At 34.1% G+C, this 16,671-nt stretch overlaps 3 protein-coding genes and 2 pseudogenes across 4 annotated transcripts; 4 read left to right on the top strand and 1 right to left on the bottom strand.

The window, feature by feature from the left end:
• Positions 1 to 903: 903 nt before the first annotated feature.
• Positions 904 to 1,480, top strand: LOC129249406 (ATP synthase subunit g, mitochondrial). Its single transcript, XM_054889212.1, has 2 exons — positions 904 to 1,074; positions 1,136 to 1,480. Exons 1-2 carry the CDS (start codon positions 1,035 to 1,037, stop codon positions 1,393 to 1,395), a joined length of 300 nt encoding a protein of 99 aa, XP_054745187.1. The 5' UTR covers positions 904 to 1,034; the 3' UTR covers positions 1,396 to 1,480.
• A 1,771-nt stretch (positions 1,481 to 3,251) lies between these two features.
• LOC129235578 (3-hydroxyisobutyryl-CoA hydrolase, mitochondrial) lies at positions 3,252 to 10,210 on the top strand. Of its 2 annotated transcripts, none has more exons than XM_054869484.1 (3): positions 3,252 to 3,383; positions 4,839 to 5,717; positions 9,317 to 10,210. In XM_054869484.1, exons 2-3 carry the CDS (start codon positions 4,839 to 4,841, stop codon positions 9,587 to 9,589), a joined length of 1,152 nt encoding a protein of 383 aa, XP_054725459.1. In that variant the 5' UTR covers positions 3,252 to 3,383; the 3' UTR covers positions 9,590 to 10,210. The 2 variants fall into 2 exon arrangements, with proteins under 2 accessions (XP_054725459.1, XP_054725460.1); XM_054869485.1 differs by lacking the exon at positions 3,252 to 3,383 and adding an exon at positions 3,415 to 3,508.
• On the top strand, positions 6,341 to 6,523 carry LOC129236553 (U2 spliceosomal RNA; annotated as a pseudogene).
• LOC129236607 (U2 spliceosomal RNA) lies at positions 7,092 to 7,279 on the top strand (annotated as a pseudogene).
• Positions 10,211 to 12,355: 2,145 nt separating the features above from the next.
• Positions 12,356 to 14,985, bottom strand: LOC129235576 (conserved oligomeric Golgi complex subunit 2). The gene is made up of 4 exons (XM_054869483.1): positions 14,761 to 14,985; positions 13,644 to 14,702; positions 12,862 to 13,577; positions 12,356 to 12,749 (listed from the first exon to the last, which is right to left on the bottom strand). The coding sequence occupies exons 1-4, from the start codon at positions 14,866 to 14,868 to the stop codon at positions 12,464 to 12,466; spliced, it is 2,169 nt and encodes a 722-aa protein (XP_054725458.1). The 5' UTR covers positions 14,869 to 14,985; the 3' UTR covers positions 12,356 to 12,463.
• Between the last annotated feature and the right edge of the window lie 1,686 nt (positions 14,986 to 16,671).

Here is a 16,671-nt window from a genome sequence, read left to right as displayed (position 1 = left end):
AACTCAAAATCTGAACATTTTCAGTAGAGACGAAAAACTGTTTCCGTAAATATTCATAATATAGGTATTACAAGGGAAAAAATATGTAATTGCACGAAAATATCATTAAAAACAATATAACGGTTGTTTCATTCTTATTTGTTTAGTAGTTGCGCTAAAATAACAAATTTTTGAGTGGTTACTCTTTTCCTTTTCTTTTTGAGTTGTTACGCTTTAAGGTAACAAGTGCGATATGTATGTATATCCATATGCACATACATGTACGGATATAACACACACTGAAAAGAATACAGTAATACGGTACTCTATCCTACTTAGGAATATATTTGTATTCCATTTTTGGTACTTTTCAAATGAAGGGTCAAAAAACCCCAATGTGAGGGAAATTAATAAGCTAAAATATCTTACGAAACTTATACTCTTTATTTTTATTTCATATGCTTGAAAAAATTATGGTTTTTTAAATCCTAATGCTATCTGGTTTTTTGTTGTTGTTTGTTTATATTCTGATTGGATTTTTTGCATTAAAGCCCCCGCATTAAACAATACACTGCTAAAAAGAGATTCGCAACCAAAATAATATCCTATAAAATAAAAATGTCCAAAGGTTAAGCTTCAAGCAGAGAACCTTCAAGGAGAGCAACCGAAGTAAAAGTGACCAAATTTGAAAAGCTTAAAATTGTTATGTAGTGTACAATATAAATATATAATAATTAATGAGATTTTGGGAACTTTGTTATAAATAAATTTTTCATACTAAAGAATATAAAAAAAAGGAAATATATAATATTCTCGTTCGATTTTCAACACTCTTAATATAAATAACCGAAGTGTACCCGGTATTTTATGACATTGCTCGCTTTTGCAATCCACTTCTACATTCCACTTTTATGTCACCAATAACAATTTTGACGTTTAGGCAATTTTCCTCATAAAACTGACTTCAGCCTTTTTGCTGCTGCCATTACAAAACCTATAAAAAGGTATATTTTCTATTCTTAACGTTGTGCGAAATACCTTAGAGAATAAATAAGATGGCCAGTCTTGCAACGAAGGGCTCCACCTTGGTGAACAGTACGTATTCAAAACCTCCTTTCCCATCTCATAATATATTTTGTGTTATATAATATTGCAGAACTTTTGGTTCAAGCAAGACCACAGCTTGAAGTTTTCCTGAAGTACGCCAAAGTAGAACTTACTCCACCAACTCCGGGAGATATTCCAGCTATTCGTCAAGGCATTGGCCGTCTCATTAGCGGTGCTCGTACCGGTGCGTACAAAAACCTAACCGTGAAAGAAGCATGGTTAAACACACTTGTTACGGCCGAGGTCCTCTTTTGGTTTTACATTGGTGAATGCATTGGCAAACGTCACTTGGTGGGATACAAAGTATAAGAACTTCATATATATTATAAATGTAATCGAAAACTTAATATGTTCAAAAGGATAACATTAAATATAACAAAATAGTCCTGAATAATATTGTGTAATGTTATTTAAAATAAAGGTGGTATATTTACTCCCTATTTAAGTTTGCAGTTTATAAGGTGATACAGTATCGCGGGAAATAAACAACACAAACCTACGTAAAAGAAACGATCCAGATTTATATCCGGCCAAGGACTGTCACTTCAGCAGCATTCTCCAACACGGATCTATTTTTCACCCTAAGAAGCTTCAAAGAGACTACTATTCCGGAATCATAAGGGTTGGTGTACTCGTCGTCGATCCTTGACACATCTATGTATATACAATCAACCACAATAGAATTCAGCGAGTGCGATTGTATTTATATGTGGAAAAGCTCCCATATTTATAAAGAGTCGAAATTATCGAATATTTTCCATCATAAACTGATACACCCATCGCTCATTTGCGAAAAGAGTGTCGTAATGCAAAAACAAAAATGTTGGGAAAAATAGGTTCACAGTTTTCAATAAGTAAAAGTATGTTCATCTAATTAGATGCTGTTAATAGATATCGCCATGAAACTCTTTTTTGGGTTATGACACTATTTAAGTAAATGAACGATATGCACATCAATTTATTAAGATTAATGTTACAATTGTTTTCATATCTCAAGCTTTATCAATACGCACCTTTTCGCTAGGAAAAAAGAAGCAAAAAATGAGGTTCAACAAAAGTTTTTATGTTATTACAACGGTGCCACTTTAGACGGTGTTAAAAATGGAGGAGATATTGAAGGCCTAATGTCAATTTTTTGTATTATAATATCTTCAAAAACTACTAAAACTACTACAAAACCAAATACATTACATACGTAATTAAAATACCTTTCTTCCTTAAATTTAAAATAACCACATTTTCATATATTTTGATTTTGCAATTTGGTATTTTGAATGACAAACAAACAGGAACCAGGAACTTTGACATTCAGAATACGTTCCCACGACAGTCGGTTCTACGTAACGGAACGACCCGGATTTATATCCAGCCAAGGACTGTGACTTCAGCAGCATTCCTCGTATATGCACGGGGAATGTTTATGCTGCTACAACAACAGCATTCAGAATACCACGAAGTTCCCTTGTATGAAGAATTATTAGAATAACTTTCTACTACTTTACAACCGCCACTTACAAACAAAACCAGCTAAAGGATATGACGTCATCCGTACCTTATATATTTGCTTTTTACTCTGTTAAAAATTAAGCGAAAATTGTAAAAAAATAAGCCTCAATTAAGTATTTTAGATTAATAAAATATGCTCAATAAATTGAACTCAGTGCTGTTTGATTAATTTAAATTATGCAAAACCGGTTTAAAATTGAGTACTGCATCTGTAAAAATTGTCGCTAATACAATATAAATTAATAAATCACTTAAAATATCGCTATTAAATCAATTGAATCAATACAACTTTTTATTTCACTTGTTTTTACATCTATTCTATATTCTCATATTTATTTTATTTACTGTCTTGTTAAATTTAGCAATTTATCGAAGATTGATGGTAAAATAATTAATTTGCAGGTGCCAATGTCTGGTAGGCATGACAATTTTCATAGAGGCTGAAGTCATTTAATTTTAAATCGTTATTTAAATACATTGAATTAAATATGAATATTGAATATATTATATTAATTTAAAGGACGCAATTGAGTATGTACTTGTTTTTAATTTTTGCTCAACCTTGAGCAGAACACAAACAATAGCACAAATTTGTGGTACGCATTCCGTCACAGCGATCAGGTGTTCGTTCATTTCTTTTTTCATTTTTCACGAAATTTGCCGTAACCTTATCTCATTCAACAATGAGCTACTAACATCAGAAGAGAATAGAAACAAAAGAAGTTCTATTATTTTTTATTGCGCAACGTGAATACGAAAACAACACGTAGAAGTACCACAATTATAAAAACGTAAGTTGTCTAGGAACACAAATTCATTGACTAAAAATTATTTAAAACTTGAGTGAAGCCGGATATGTTTGTAAGATAAAATACACTTGTGCATAGGTGTAAGCAGGGTATGCACGCGTACATATGTAAGTATACAGTCGTGAAAGATGTGAAATGAATTTTTTAAATGAAAGTTTAACAAGGAGAATTCGATAGACATATATGTATATATACTCACATATGTAAGTATGTGGTATATAATTAAAAATATGTCCACAAATTTTCGTAAATACATATATGTACCGATGTATTCTATCGTTCTTGTCATCTACATATGTATGTTGTACAGCCGCTTCATGTGATGGATAAAAGATAAAGTTTTACTCGAACTGTTGGTGTTTACAAAACGTAGATAGCGCGCATGTTTACTTACACACCATTTTGCAGTCGTTTTGGCCACCACCAGGAAATACATACATACATATATCATACCACTGAACAAATTTACACAATTGTTAAACTTCCATGTTTTCATGACACGTAATTCGAAGAAGTTAAAAAGGGCATTATTCATTATTCCTTGTAGCTGAATGAGTTTGTGGGCGACTACCATTCGGGAGTATGAAGGTTCGCATCTCCGTGCTTGAAACAGCAAAATTATAGAAAATTTTTTCTCTAATAACGGTCGCCCTTTGGCAGGCAATGGCAAACCTCCGTGTGTACTTCTGCCATGAAAAACCCTCCCTAAAAACCATTTGCCGTCGGAGTCGGCTTAAAACTGTGGAACAATATCAAGACGCATGCCACAAATAGGAGGAGGAGCTCGACTAAACACCTAACAGAAAATTAGAAAAAAATCGGAAGCTATCTTCTAAGCTTTAACTAAACATATCCGAAGAGATTTTTTTTAAATTGTGCATTTAAATAATATTTTATCATAAACAAATAGTATGAAACATGCACCGTGCAGTAGTTTCATGAAAAATTCATGATTTCTCAACGAATTGGACGGACACGAACGAGCCATCGACATGGGATTAGGGCTACGTTACCTGAAGGGTTTCAATATTAACATTTCGTAGTTCAATAGCTTACAATATATATGGAACTATGCCGACACAATTGTTTTACGATATCAACCCTTCTACCAAGTTTTCCTTGTTAATTACTGAAATATTCTATATTTTGTTTTCATGTTGTAACAGCATAAAATATACCCCATAAATTTTAGTGGAATGCTACCGGATTGAGATCTGAACCAGATAACTTAGAACCAACAATGATTGAACATTGTTGTTGTAGCAATATAAACATGCTGCTGGAGTAACAGTCTTGGCCGTACATAAATCCAGTAACGTTTGGCCGCCTACCGTGGGAACGACTTTATATTTGCAATCATGCGCTTTTTCTATTTACTTCATAAGCTTGCTTAAAATTTAATAATAAGCAGAAAAATTAAATAATTTCATTTTCCAGATGCATCCAATTCATCGAATACTTTATGCCTTCGGTCCCCGTACCTGTTGCTTACCACTACTTCTTAAGAAGACTTTAAATAGTTCAATTATGACATCTCCGATAAATGCACGCTACAATTCTTCATTTGTGCTCGCTACTGAATCATCTGATAAGGGCATGATTATCCTTAACCGGCCCAAAGCTTTGAATGCCCTCAATTTGGATATGGCAAGGAAAGTATATAAACACATGAAAAAATGTGAGCTTACCAAATCAATGGTAATTATCAAAGGTGCTGGAGAAAAGGCTTTTTGCGCCGGTGGTGATGTACGATCCATAGTCGAAGCCGGTCCAACTGAGGAGTCTAAGGCATTTTTCCGTGAAGAATATACTTTAAATGCATTGATCGGAAATTATATTATACCGTACATTGCTCTTATTGATGGCATTACAATGGGTGGCGGAGTTGGTCTCTCCGTTCATGGCAAATACCGTGTAGCAACTGAACGTACACTCTTTGCAATGCCCGAAACAGCTATTGGACTCTTCCCCGACGTAGGCGGCTCATATTTTCTGCCCCGGTTAGAAGGAAAACTAGGCCTTTTCCTTGGACTTACAGGGTTTCGGCTAAAAGGCGACGATGTATTAAAAGCGGGTATAGCGACGCACTACTGTGAGAGTACAAAATTAGAAGATTTACAAAACGAGCTGCTTAATTGTAAGGATACCGACACAGTACCTGATATCCTTGAAAAATATAACACACCATCGAAAAAAGATTTTATTCTGAATGGAGTCATGGATAAAATAAACAAATGTTTCACTGCTGAATCTGTTGAAGAAATTGTTCAGAACTTGAAAAGTGATGGAAGCGAGTGGGCGAATACGACTTTAGAGGTAAGATTCTTAAAAATGTAATATGTAGTATAAATAAATATAATATGTACAACAGGAGAGACTATTCCTGCAATCCCTTTGTCAGAACATACGAGGTGTGTTCAAACAATACGGTGAAGCATTCAAATTTCGTGGGCTACGTACTACTTTCGATTATTATTATTTTTTATGTTGGTACATTCGTCTCGAAGATATGTACACGGTTTTAGCAATATATCAGGTCTAGTTTGTGAGAGGCAGAAATAAGACAAGTGTTTTGCGTGTTCGGCGATTTTTCTGACAACTAATTAATAGAACCTTTTGAAGTGAAAACTTCTTTAGAATCGTTGGGAGTGATTTGAGGAAAAGTGAAACGAAAAAAGCGACCAACTTGGCTACGAAGCGTTATATTATATGTTGATATAAAAGTAGCGACGAACTAAATAAAAATTAATTTTATTTTTTCTTGTTTCTTGTGATTCGAACCAAGGATTTTGGATCGGAAGCTCACATTGCTAGTCGCTCGGCTACCGCGCCATGCTGTCGTCGCTGGCCTAAAAGTTATTTAGTTACGAAGCATTATATTACATGTTGATGTAAATAATTTTTGTGAGCGTGTAATTCTCAAAAGTTTTATTATGTTTATTATTTAAAATGTATTGACTAGGTAGTGTGGTTATCAGCTTAACATCTGATAGATCCTCTATCGGAGGACAACAAATGTTAAATTGATTTTTGGAAATGGGCGGAGTGTGTTAGGGGCTTGCTCCTTCTCTGCCACGGTTTGACCCGGTATTGCAGTACCGCCGGGATTTCGGCTTTGAATAAATACAAGAAAAAATATACTAATACATTTAGCTTTGGTGGGAAGAGCCATAAATTTTTATATGAATACATGTAGACGAAAATGGATTTTTTTTTTTGAAATTTGCATTGTAGGACATTTCTGATTATTTATTGAAAACAGTTTTTTGGTTTAGATACTGAAAGTCAGTTTAAGTAAATCGGTATAAATATTTCGTACATTAATTTTTGAAGTGAAAACTTCTTTAGAATCGTTGGGAGTGATTTGGGAAAAAGTGAAACGAATTACATATAAACGTAGCGACGAACTAAATAACTTTTAGGCCAGCACCGACAGTATGGCGCGATAGCCGAGCGGCTAGCAATGTGAGCTTCCGATCCAAAATTCTTGGTTCGAATCACAAGAAATAAAATTTTTTTTTTTTGAAATTTGCATTGTAGGACATTTCTGATTATTTATTGAAAACAGTTTTTTGGCTTTTCTATTTTTGGTTTAGATACTGAAAGTCAGTTTAAGTGAATCGGTATAAATATTTCGTACATTAATTTTTTTTTTGTGAGCGTGTAATTCTCAAAAGGTTTATTAGGTTTATTATTTAAAATGTATTGACTAGGTAGTGTGGTTATCAGCTTAACATCTTATAGATCCTCCATCGGAGGACAACAAATGTTAAACTGGTTTTTGGAAATGCGCGGAGTGTTTTAGGGGCTTTTGCTCTCCACCTCTGCCACGGGTTGGCCCGGTATTGCAGTACCGCCGGCATTTCAGCCTTGAATAAATACAAGAAAAAATATACTAATACATTTAGCTTTGGTGGGAAGAGACATAAATTTTTATATGAATACAAGTAGACGAAAATGGAAGAAATTTGTAAGTCTGTTTCTTCGGTCCGTTTGGGTATTTTTTTTGGCAACATCGAAACCAAAGCATTTGTATCATATTTTATCTATCATAAGCCACTCGTATCATTTGTTGAAATTGAAAACATTGAGGATGAATAATGATAAAATGAAGAAAATAAAATATGAACTTTATAGCAATATTATAATGAACCTATAATTATCCCGCTCCTAATGCTGCTTTCGTCTTATTCTCTCTCAGTTTGTTTTACGGAAGGTTTCACTTCTATCAAGTCTAACCGTTAGACTGGTATTTTTTATTTTATATTTGAATGGATTTCGGAACGTGCTTACGTATAGGTATTATCAAACATCCATAGATGGTTAGGTATTTTATTTATTTAGAAATTATGTTTTTTTTATAGAATTATACTAACTTTTCATTCAAAATATCCGATTAATTCTGAAAATGGCAAATAATAGTTTGAACAAAAATTTTGTTGTAAAATTACAATCATAGAGCTAAAAAGGTACCAAAAACATGTTTGCCATAATTATATGGAAAATTCAATTCACCAAAATATATATAGTGTTATTTTTCATGGTTATGGAAGGCATGACTTAAAATCGGTGAAAACTAAGGTTACCATTTTGTTTCCAAAGAAAATTGGTGAAAGCAATAATATTAGATAATTCTTTGCTCATAAGCAATAACCGCCTAAGTCGAAAACCATGCTTTTGAGAAAATTAATTTTATAAGTCTTTATATTATATAGGAGTTAATACATTCAGTCAAACTGTATATTTTTTTACTCGCACACTTATGCCCAAGGCTATTATAATTTTGTTCAACTAAAGATTGTATGTTGCAGCTTAAAATAATTAAGATAGGTATAGTATAGATAAAGTGCTCAGAATGAGAAGAGACGGAAGTAAAATTTTACAATACGAAGAGGTGCCAACTTTTGTGTAAATGCAATTATCTCGATATCGACTTGTTAAAACTTTATTTCGTCCATCCGTCTGTTCTTGCAAGCTATAACTAGAATTGAATTTGTTCGATTCCAAAAAATTACCAGCTAGCCCAAATTAAATTTTACTGAAATATGTCTGGATATAAAAAGGTCGACCCGGACCGAATGTAGCATTTCCTTACCTTTTAAGAAACATTATTAGGCAGTTAAGGATTTCAGGTGAATGCAGTTTTTTTTAGTGAAACACGTTACCATATATAACACAGGGTGACACGCTCAGACACAATTTTTTATAAGAGCGTACAATTGTTGGCGTATGCTGATGATATTGACATCATAGGCTTTAACAACCGCGCTGTTAGTTCTGCCTTCTACAAATTGGATAAAGAGACACAGCGAATGGGTCTGGTAGTGAACGAGGACAAACCTCCTGTCTTCAAGCAAACAGTCGGCGCACTCGCGCATCGGCACCCATGTCATTGTTGACAGTTACAATTTCGAGGTTGTAAAAGACTTCGTATATTTAGGAACCAGCATTAACACCTACAATAATGTCAGCCTGGAAATCCAACGTAGAATATCTCTTGCCAACAAGTGCTACTTCGGACTAAGTAGGCAAATGAGCAGTAAAGTCCTCTCTCGACGAACAAAACTAACACTCTACAAGGCTCTCATCATGCCTGTCCTAACGCATGGCGCAGAAGTGTGAACGATGACAACATCCGATGGAGCGACACTTGGAGTGTTTGAGAGAAAGATTCTGCGCAATATTTTTGGACCTTTGCACTTTGGCAACGGCGAATATTGGAGGCGATGGAACGATGAGCTGTATGAGCTTTACGACGACATAGACATATTACCAATTAAGAAGAAGAGAAAAAATATAGGAAATTTGGATTCGGTTAGGAAACATTTTTAGTGCTTCATCTTAATATATCCTATTTATGACGAGCTAAGCGATTAACAGTAAATATTTTTGTCTAATTTAAATTTAATTAACAGACGCTTGGAAAAGTTTCGCCATTATCATTAAAAGTAACATTTCGAGAATTGGAGTTGGGTTCAAAATTGCTGTTGCCACAATGCTTAAAAATGGAGTATCGTATGGTTGTTCGCCACTTGGAAGATAGTGACTTCAAGGAAGGTGTGCGTGCCCTACTCATTGAGAAAGATCAAAAGCCCAAATGGAATCCCCCCACTCTGGAAGCAGTGACTGAGGAGCGTGTTGATTGGTTCTTCCGAAAGCTCCCTGATACCGAAGAGCTGAAATTGTAACAATGATATTGAATTAATAAGTTTGAAAAGTCAATTAAAGATCATAAGCTAGAACTTACAGCAGTCCTTTCAGGCGTTGCCACGTACACCGCATAGCTTTATGTCTTACAATTTTATATATTTTATAGTTTTATATGCCTTACAATTCTATGTATTTTATAATTTTTTTTTATTATAATAGGCTTTTTTAATTTGAAAGTTTACAAACTATATTTTATATAAATTACATTAATACATATTTCTTTTGACATAAGATAATAATTATCCTACAAAAACTATGTCCACCTATAAAACTCAACACAAAAACGTGTGAACATATACTTATAGTATACAACGGTTAATGAATGCATTTATTTAGAAATAACAATATTAAATAAAATAAAATTTTGTATGTCTATAAGTGTCAGTAGTGAATGATTGATATATGTACATACCTAAGCAACAACAAAAGTGCCTCAACAATTAATTGGCTGGGAAGTATACACTTGCGCTCACATAATTAAGTCACTTTATCTATGTACAACATTCGTAGTATTTTTCATGCTAAATTCTTTTCACCATTTTTTTAGAAAAATAATTGTTCATTGTATATCAAAAACATCATAAAACAAAATTCCAAACTTAATTTTTTGCATATGTTGAGGGAAGTCTTTTATATGGAAGAAAATTTCCCCAAGTTAATTCGAATACAAATATTAAAAATATATGCCCTACGTAGATGAAACAATTATTAGCGTTGCCATATTCCAATATTAATTTCAATAAAAATACATTATTATTTAAAAAATACATTATCTTTTATTCCAAATATGCGGAGCTCTACAAATTCATGGTTTGACGTCGCTTGTTGGAATTTTGAGCTTTATTCTTAAATAATTACAAATCAATCGGCCGCCGGGTTGGTGCGTGATTACCATTCGCAATTCACAGAGAGAACGTCGGTTCGAATTGCGGTGAAACCAAAATTAATAAAAACATTTTTCTAATAGCGGTCGCCATTCGGCAGGCAATGGCAAACCTCCGAGTGTATTTCTGCCATGAAAGCGCTCCTCATAAAAATATCTGCCGTTCGGAGTCGGCTTGAAACTGTAGGTCCCTCCATTTGTGGAACAACATCAAGACGCACACCACAAATAGGAGGAGCTCGGCCAAACACCCAAAAAGGGTGTACGCGCCAATTATATATATATATATAATTAAAAATCAATTGCGCTATTTTGAATTGGAAAATTTATAGCAAAAAAAGCAATTTCAGTTTTTATCGTATGTCTAACGACTTGAGATATTTTTCAAATGGGTTCAATTTTGACAACAAGGTAAAAAGTTTTATTTCAAAAATGCTCGTATGTGTTCTGCTCACTCTAAAGACAACTATTTTGAAAGGAATGGGAATAGGAAATGGAATAGGTTGAAAACACGTCTACGTTCATTTTTAAAGTAACTAGAAAGTGAAATCCATGAACCGTTATTGAATGTGAAAGAATCATTGGAGATACACAAGCAGATGGATTCGAGCAACTGGCGGGCTACATTTGACACATATTAAAAAAAAACAGATCCCTGCTTGACTGACACTACTAAAGCCACCACTTATTGGATGTGCTCGAAAACAAAAAACTGTTTAATAGCCAACAAATTATCCATGACTTGAGAGAGCAAAGTGACAGTGCAAGAGAAATATGTTCATTTTGCGCTTATGCTCCTCCACTGGTCTGAAATTTGCATTTTATAGCTATTAACTATGAAATAAAAAATTTAACCCTAAACATTTGACATATCCCAGTCACACCACCTCACCAACAAAACGTACATAAATAGTTAAATAGAAATAATATGCACTTCTCTTAATTTACACTCATTTACCGGTTGGATTGTGCCATACTTTCCTTTGTTACTAAATCATTTCAATATCGAATATTGTCATTCCGTCAAATCCAAAAGTCTGTAGTTCTTGAATAAAACGAAAAGCTTTTGCTTCCCGAACAAATATTAGCCTTCAGCACCATTAACAATGCCGTTTGAAATGGCAGAGGTGGTATGTTCTCCCTTTCTGCGCCTGACGCCACTAAAAAAACATTCCTTCATTTGCATACATACAGTCTTAGCTGCTGCGCTAATCAGCTAGATGATTGCCTCAACACATCGCACCTTGGTAGAGAGTCCTGATGAGTAGGTATGCACATTTGCAAAATACCAAAAGTCGAAAAGAGAAGATAAGCTTATTCCACGCATGCACATTATTCTCACCGATATGCCATTTAATTTCAAACGACGTCAATTCTCCATTCGTCTTGCATTTACAATGACGTTTCCACGATAGTCAGATCTACGCTAGCGGTACGAACCGGCTTTATATCCGGTGAAGGACTGTCAATCCAGAGCTTTTCCCAAACATGTATGGCGAATATTTATAATCCTACAACAAACAAAAAAATATTGTCTTACACAAAGCACTTGACTTGGCGACATTAGTTTTCCCATATGATTTTTCAGTTAAGAAGCAGTTCTAAACTCTGAAATTGAGTCCTTTTTCGTTAAGTTATGACCGTAAAAATAAATACTAATTTTCTACCTTCTCTAGAAGTAGGTTGTTATTGTAGCGTCGCCTCCTTCGGGTTTCTTTCATTCGTTTTTCATACAAACCTCATTATCAAATTTAAATTTAATACAATATTTCCACTTCTCTTCTACTTTTTCTGTGGCGGCAACGCACCATGTACCAACTAGTATTAAATAGCATTTAATTTAATAGCATTTAAATAATAGCATTTGCAAAATATAAATACCGAAAATGTGGCTTATAAAATGTTTCGCGCAAAATAATACATACTTTCCTACTTCCTTAGCATCAACACAATTATTTGTTTACTATTCTTATTCATTGTCGTGATTCTCTTTCATTTTCGAGCTTGTCTCTACAATATTATTTAACGCGAGCAAGTTTTCAATATGAGATGGCATAATACTCAATTTGGCCAGTTCGCCAGTCCATGTAATCACATCAACATGAAGTTGCAATCGTATTTTATCGTCATCAGACATCGCTGTTGTTCCTGTTGTAAGTGCCGCAGTAGTTCCAGATTTAAGATTGCGCAAGCGACGTAATGATTCCTCTGTCTTCTGGACAGATGTGAGGACATCCATAACAGCTACATAGTAACTAAAATATGCATACAAAAATACAACATGTTTACATTTCGCTCAATAAGTATCAATAAAAATAATAAAACATTCGTGGGAACAAATTTTTTTTATAAAATTTAGGTGCTTACTCTTTGGTTATCTTTGCGCAAACTCGCAGCAATATATCGGTCACAATCGGATTTCCCAATTGGGAACTTTGCTCTTTTTGAAATTGTTTCAATGGACGAAGCATTTGCTCAACATATGTGGAAGGTCTCGTAGGTGTATCTCGATTGGTCTTTCGGTACAAACGCGGCAAATCTTTTACTTGGCGGACGTTTTCTAGACCACTCTCAGATATAAGAAGGTCTACCAGTGCATCCTGAATCGTTGTTAAATGCCTCTCAATTGTTTCACGCACGTCAGTTAAAGATTTGGCAACCACTTCATACACTGATGATGCATTTTGCATTTCATTTGGTATATTTTTATTTATATTTAGCTGTATTTGAGGCAATTTTCCGATAAGTTTCTGAGAATCTGCATATAACGCTATCAGTAAGTCGGTTTTATGTAATTGGGAATGATGTTCCAGCTGGCTAGGACTTTTCGAATTCCCTTTTATGATAAGCTTTATTACATCGTATATCCAGCGAGAAAGGCGTAGTAATATTTGCACACTTAATTTATAGAATTTTGGGAATATCTCTGTTAAGTAGACACCTTCCGTCCAACAGCGTTCAATAGCTTTGTTAGCGCTATTAAATGTGGCTAACTTAAAGCGATCATCGACAACTCCTGCCTCAGAGATTAATGTGCTCGAATACAAAGGTTCTAAAGTACTCTCAAATTCTCCAGCTATCTCCTATAATGTAATATTCATTTTAATACAAATTGTGTTCGCCAATAAGAAAATTAATTGAAAGCATACCTGAAAGCATATTTGGAAATAAACAGGCAGGTTCCAACGTGATTGGAAGCTTATGGTTTGTTTCTGCTGTCTGAAATACTTAATAGCGTCTCCATCAGCGAGGAGCTCTTCGATTTTTGATAAAAAGTCACGTGTGCATTTATATTTAACATAAAAAACATCTGAATTACCGGGTGCGAAAATCGATGGCATATGTGTTTCTAATCGCATTTCTACATCAGCCCAGAAACTATTTACTAAAAAATTGAAACCATTCAACTTGTCGGTATAATGTGTCAATCGTAGCAAGTCGGTCATGTGGAGTGAAATAAAATTCAAAATTTTCCCATATATACCCGATAAACCCTGTGGCGAGTTTTGCAAGCAATGTTCGGAAATATTTCTCCTCATATATGGGGCTACGATATCCTCACGAAAAACTTGTTCGGCTATATGGCACGCATCAAGCGTTATGTAAATCCGTAAACAGCGCTCTAATAGCTCTGAACAAGTACTGGTAGAACTCTTGAGTGCGTCATTAAAAAATATTCGTAATTTCGCTAATACTTCATTTTGTAATCTTTCAATGTTTCTCCTCTGTTCATCACTTAAAATTTCCGAACAAAACTGTTGATTAAACTGTAATTGTACCAATTCTAAAGCTGCACGTTCCAAATCAATTGGCTTAAGCTTTTCTTTCAATTGGTGTTCTAATAGGCTTTCAAGCTTGTTTACTGTTTCATTGACTTTCTGAAAGCATTGCAAATTACGTTTCTGTTCACGCAACTTTCGTTTTCTATCCAAATTGTTGCACACCTCGGTAGCACACTCCTTGACAAGGGAACGAATATTTTCAATTTCCTTACGAAACTGAATTAATGGATTTTCTATATTTGCAATGGACTGATCTAATCCAACGAGATTGGCTGATAAACTGACAAAGTCGGCATAATCCTCATTAATGAGGTCAATCATTGATGCACGTAAGTCCTTTAGATATATACCCAAATCATCACGTAGTTGTTCTAAACTTGGGGCATTGCGATTTTTATGTAAAAATTCATCAACGGAAAAGTTCCCCTAGTAATTTTATTTAAGTATAAATTAGTTAAGAGCATTTAAAATATTGGGTACAAACCTTCATGAAATCATTCTTGTCAAAACATAGTGAGGCAACGTTCTTACTTCCATCCAATTTTATAAATCCATTTGGGTTTCCTATTATGTTAGTATTGTGATCTTTCATTGTACACAGCAAAATATTAGAAAAAACAACAAATTCTTGTTAAATTGAAAACAGATTAGTTGAAAATACACGTAAACGATTTTACTAGGAAAGATGTCTTAAATTGTCAAATTTAGTAAACAGCTGAGACCATTAGGGGTATTCAGACTGAGTGGGATAGGATTACAATTAGGTAGTCGCAAACTAGGTAAACTTTTTAATCCAGAAAGCACTTATTTTACTCTTTATTGATTTATTCTCATTGAACAATGAACATTGATACAGTTTTAGGGTACAAACAAAAACTGTTAGTGAAATTGCAAATGTTTTTGATAAGCAGTACGTACGAACAACTTAAAGGTGTTCCCACGACAGCCGGTTCTACGTAAGCGGAACGACCCGGATTTATATCCGATCAAGGGCTGTACTTCAGCAGAATTCCCGGTATATGTATGGGTAATGTTTATGCTGCTACAACAACAACATCAACATAAAGGCAAATCCTTTGACGTAATTCAGTATTAAGAAAAATTTGTTTAAAATATCGATTTTGAAAGTTTACCGATCTAATGACCAATATTGCTGACAGTTTTAAATCAGTCTTTACAGCCATTGGTCCAACCCAGTATGCGAACTATACTAATTTTGTGTTAGAATTATAACTTTTTAAATTTACATTTCTACTACATCTACCACCATAAGCTTAAAATTTTCCATATTTTACAACTTCCAATATTTGCGATAAATGGTATTTGAAATAAGTATTTTTAATGTACATGTATATACATGTAGGATCGTCAACTCTCTGCACAACGAGGTGGACTTTTACAGTGGATCGCTCAATACCTACGTACCAGATATTAAATCACGTCTATTACCATCCCCCAAGGTCAAACAACATTTCGAAAATTTTTTTTGAATCAATCAATTGTTACAAATACCCTATTAATTTGTTTAAACCTTTGCCTCAAAATTCATTTTTTCTCTTTTCATTAATTGTCACCAAGTTGTATATTGCCGATTGGCGTTTGTGTATTAAATAAATAAATAAATGTACAACACTTACTACAAAAATGCGTATGTTACGAAATCGAGCCTCTTTTATGTCTAAATCATGAGATGTGATAAAGCCTTAACTACTGCAATATTATTATTTCAGACTAAGCTGGACAAATTGGATATTACCATCTTCTGTGGTTTTGCTTACATTCTTATTGAAAATTTGACATTGAAGCTGCCAAATTGTAAAAAAAAAAATCATGTACATTTTTTCAGTACTGTTTTAGTACACCTTGTATGAATTCGCCGTATGTGATCTGGGATTAGTGATGAGAGCTATGAGGGCTTTTTGCTATCAGTGAATTGAGCGATTGCTATTTTTTAATGGTATTGTGATCCTCGTTTATAAATCGAAATTGTGGAAGAACTTTAATGATAGTTATAATACGTTCACATATGCATTAATCACCTACAAATCCACCAAATTAATCCACCCGTTCGCATATGGCAGATTACCTGCGAAAGTGACAATCAGCTGTCAATACTGCTTTGAGAGGTTTTTCTTCATAGAAATTATTTTGGTGGAATATTGCGGTGTTTTTGGTTTCTTTAATTATTACTAACGATATGAAGAAAATACAAGGAGATGGCATAGCTAATATAATTGCACAATTGGTTGTTAGTAATGAACAGTTGGAGGAAATCCGTATGCGACGTTTACTGAGGTTTCAAAAAAATGATGGCAGCAATACGCATGGGAAATTCTATATTACATTTTATAACAAGTAATAAGAGGACAAAATGTTTAGGACACGCGCTTTTTTC

The sequence above is a fragment of the Anastrepha obliqua genome, chromosome 1 (assembly GCF_027943255.1).
Source record: "Anastrepha obliqua isolate idAnaObli1 chromosome 1, idAnaObli1_1.0, whole genome shotgun sequence".
Classification (NCBI taxonomy): Eukaryota; Metazoa; Arthropoda; class Insecta; order Diptera; family Tephritidae; genus Anastrepha; species Anastrepha obliqua.
This window is presented reverse-complemented; position numbering and strand designations above follow the sequence as displayed.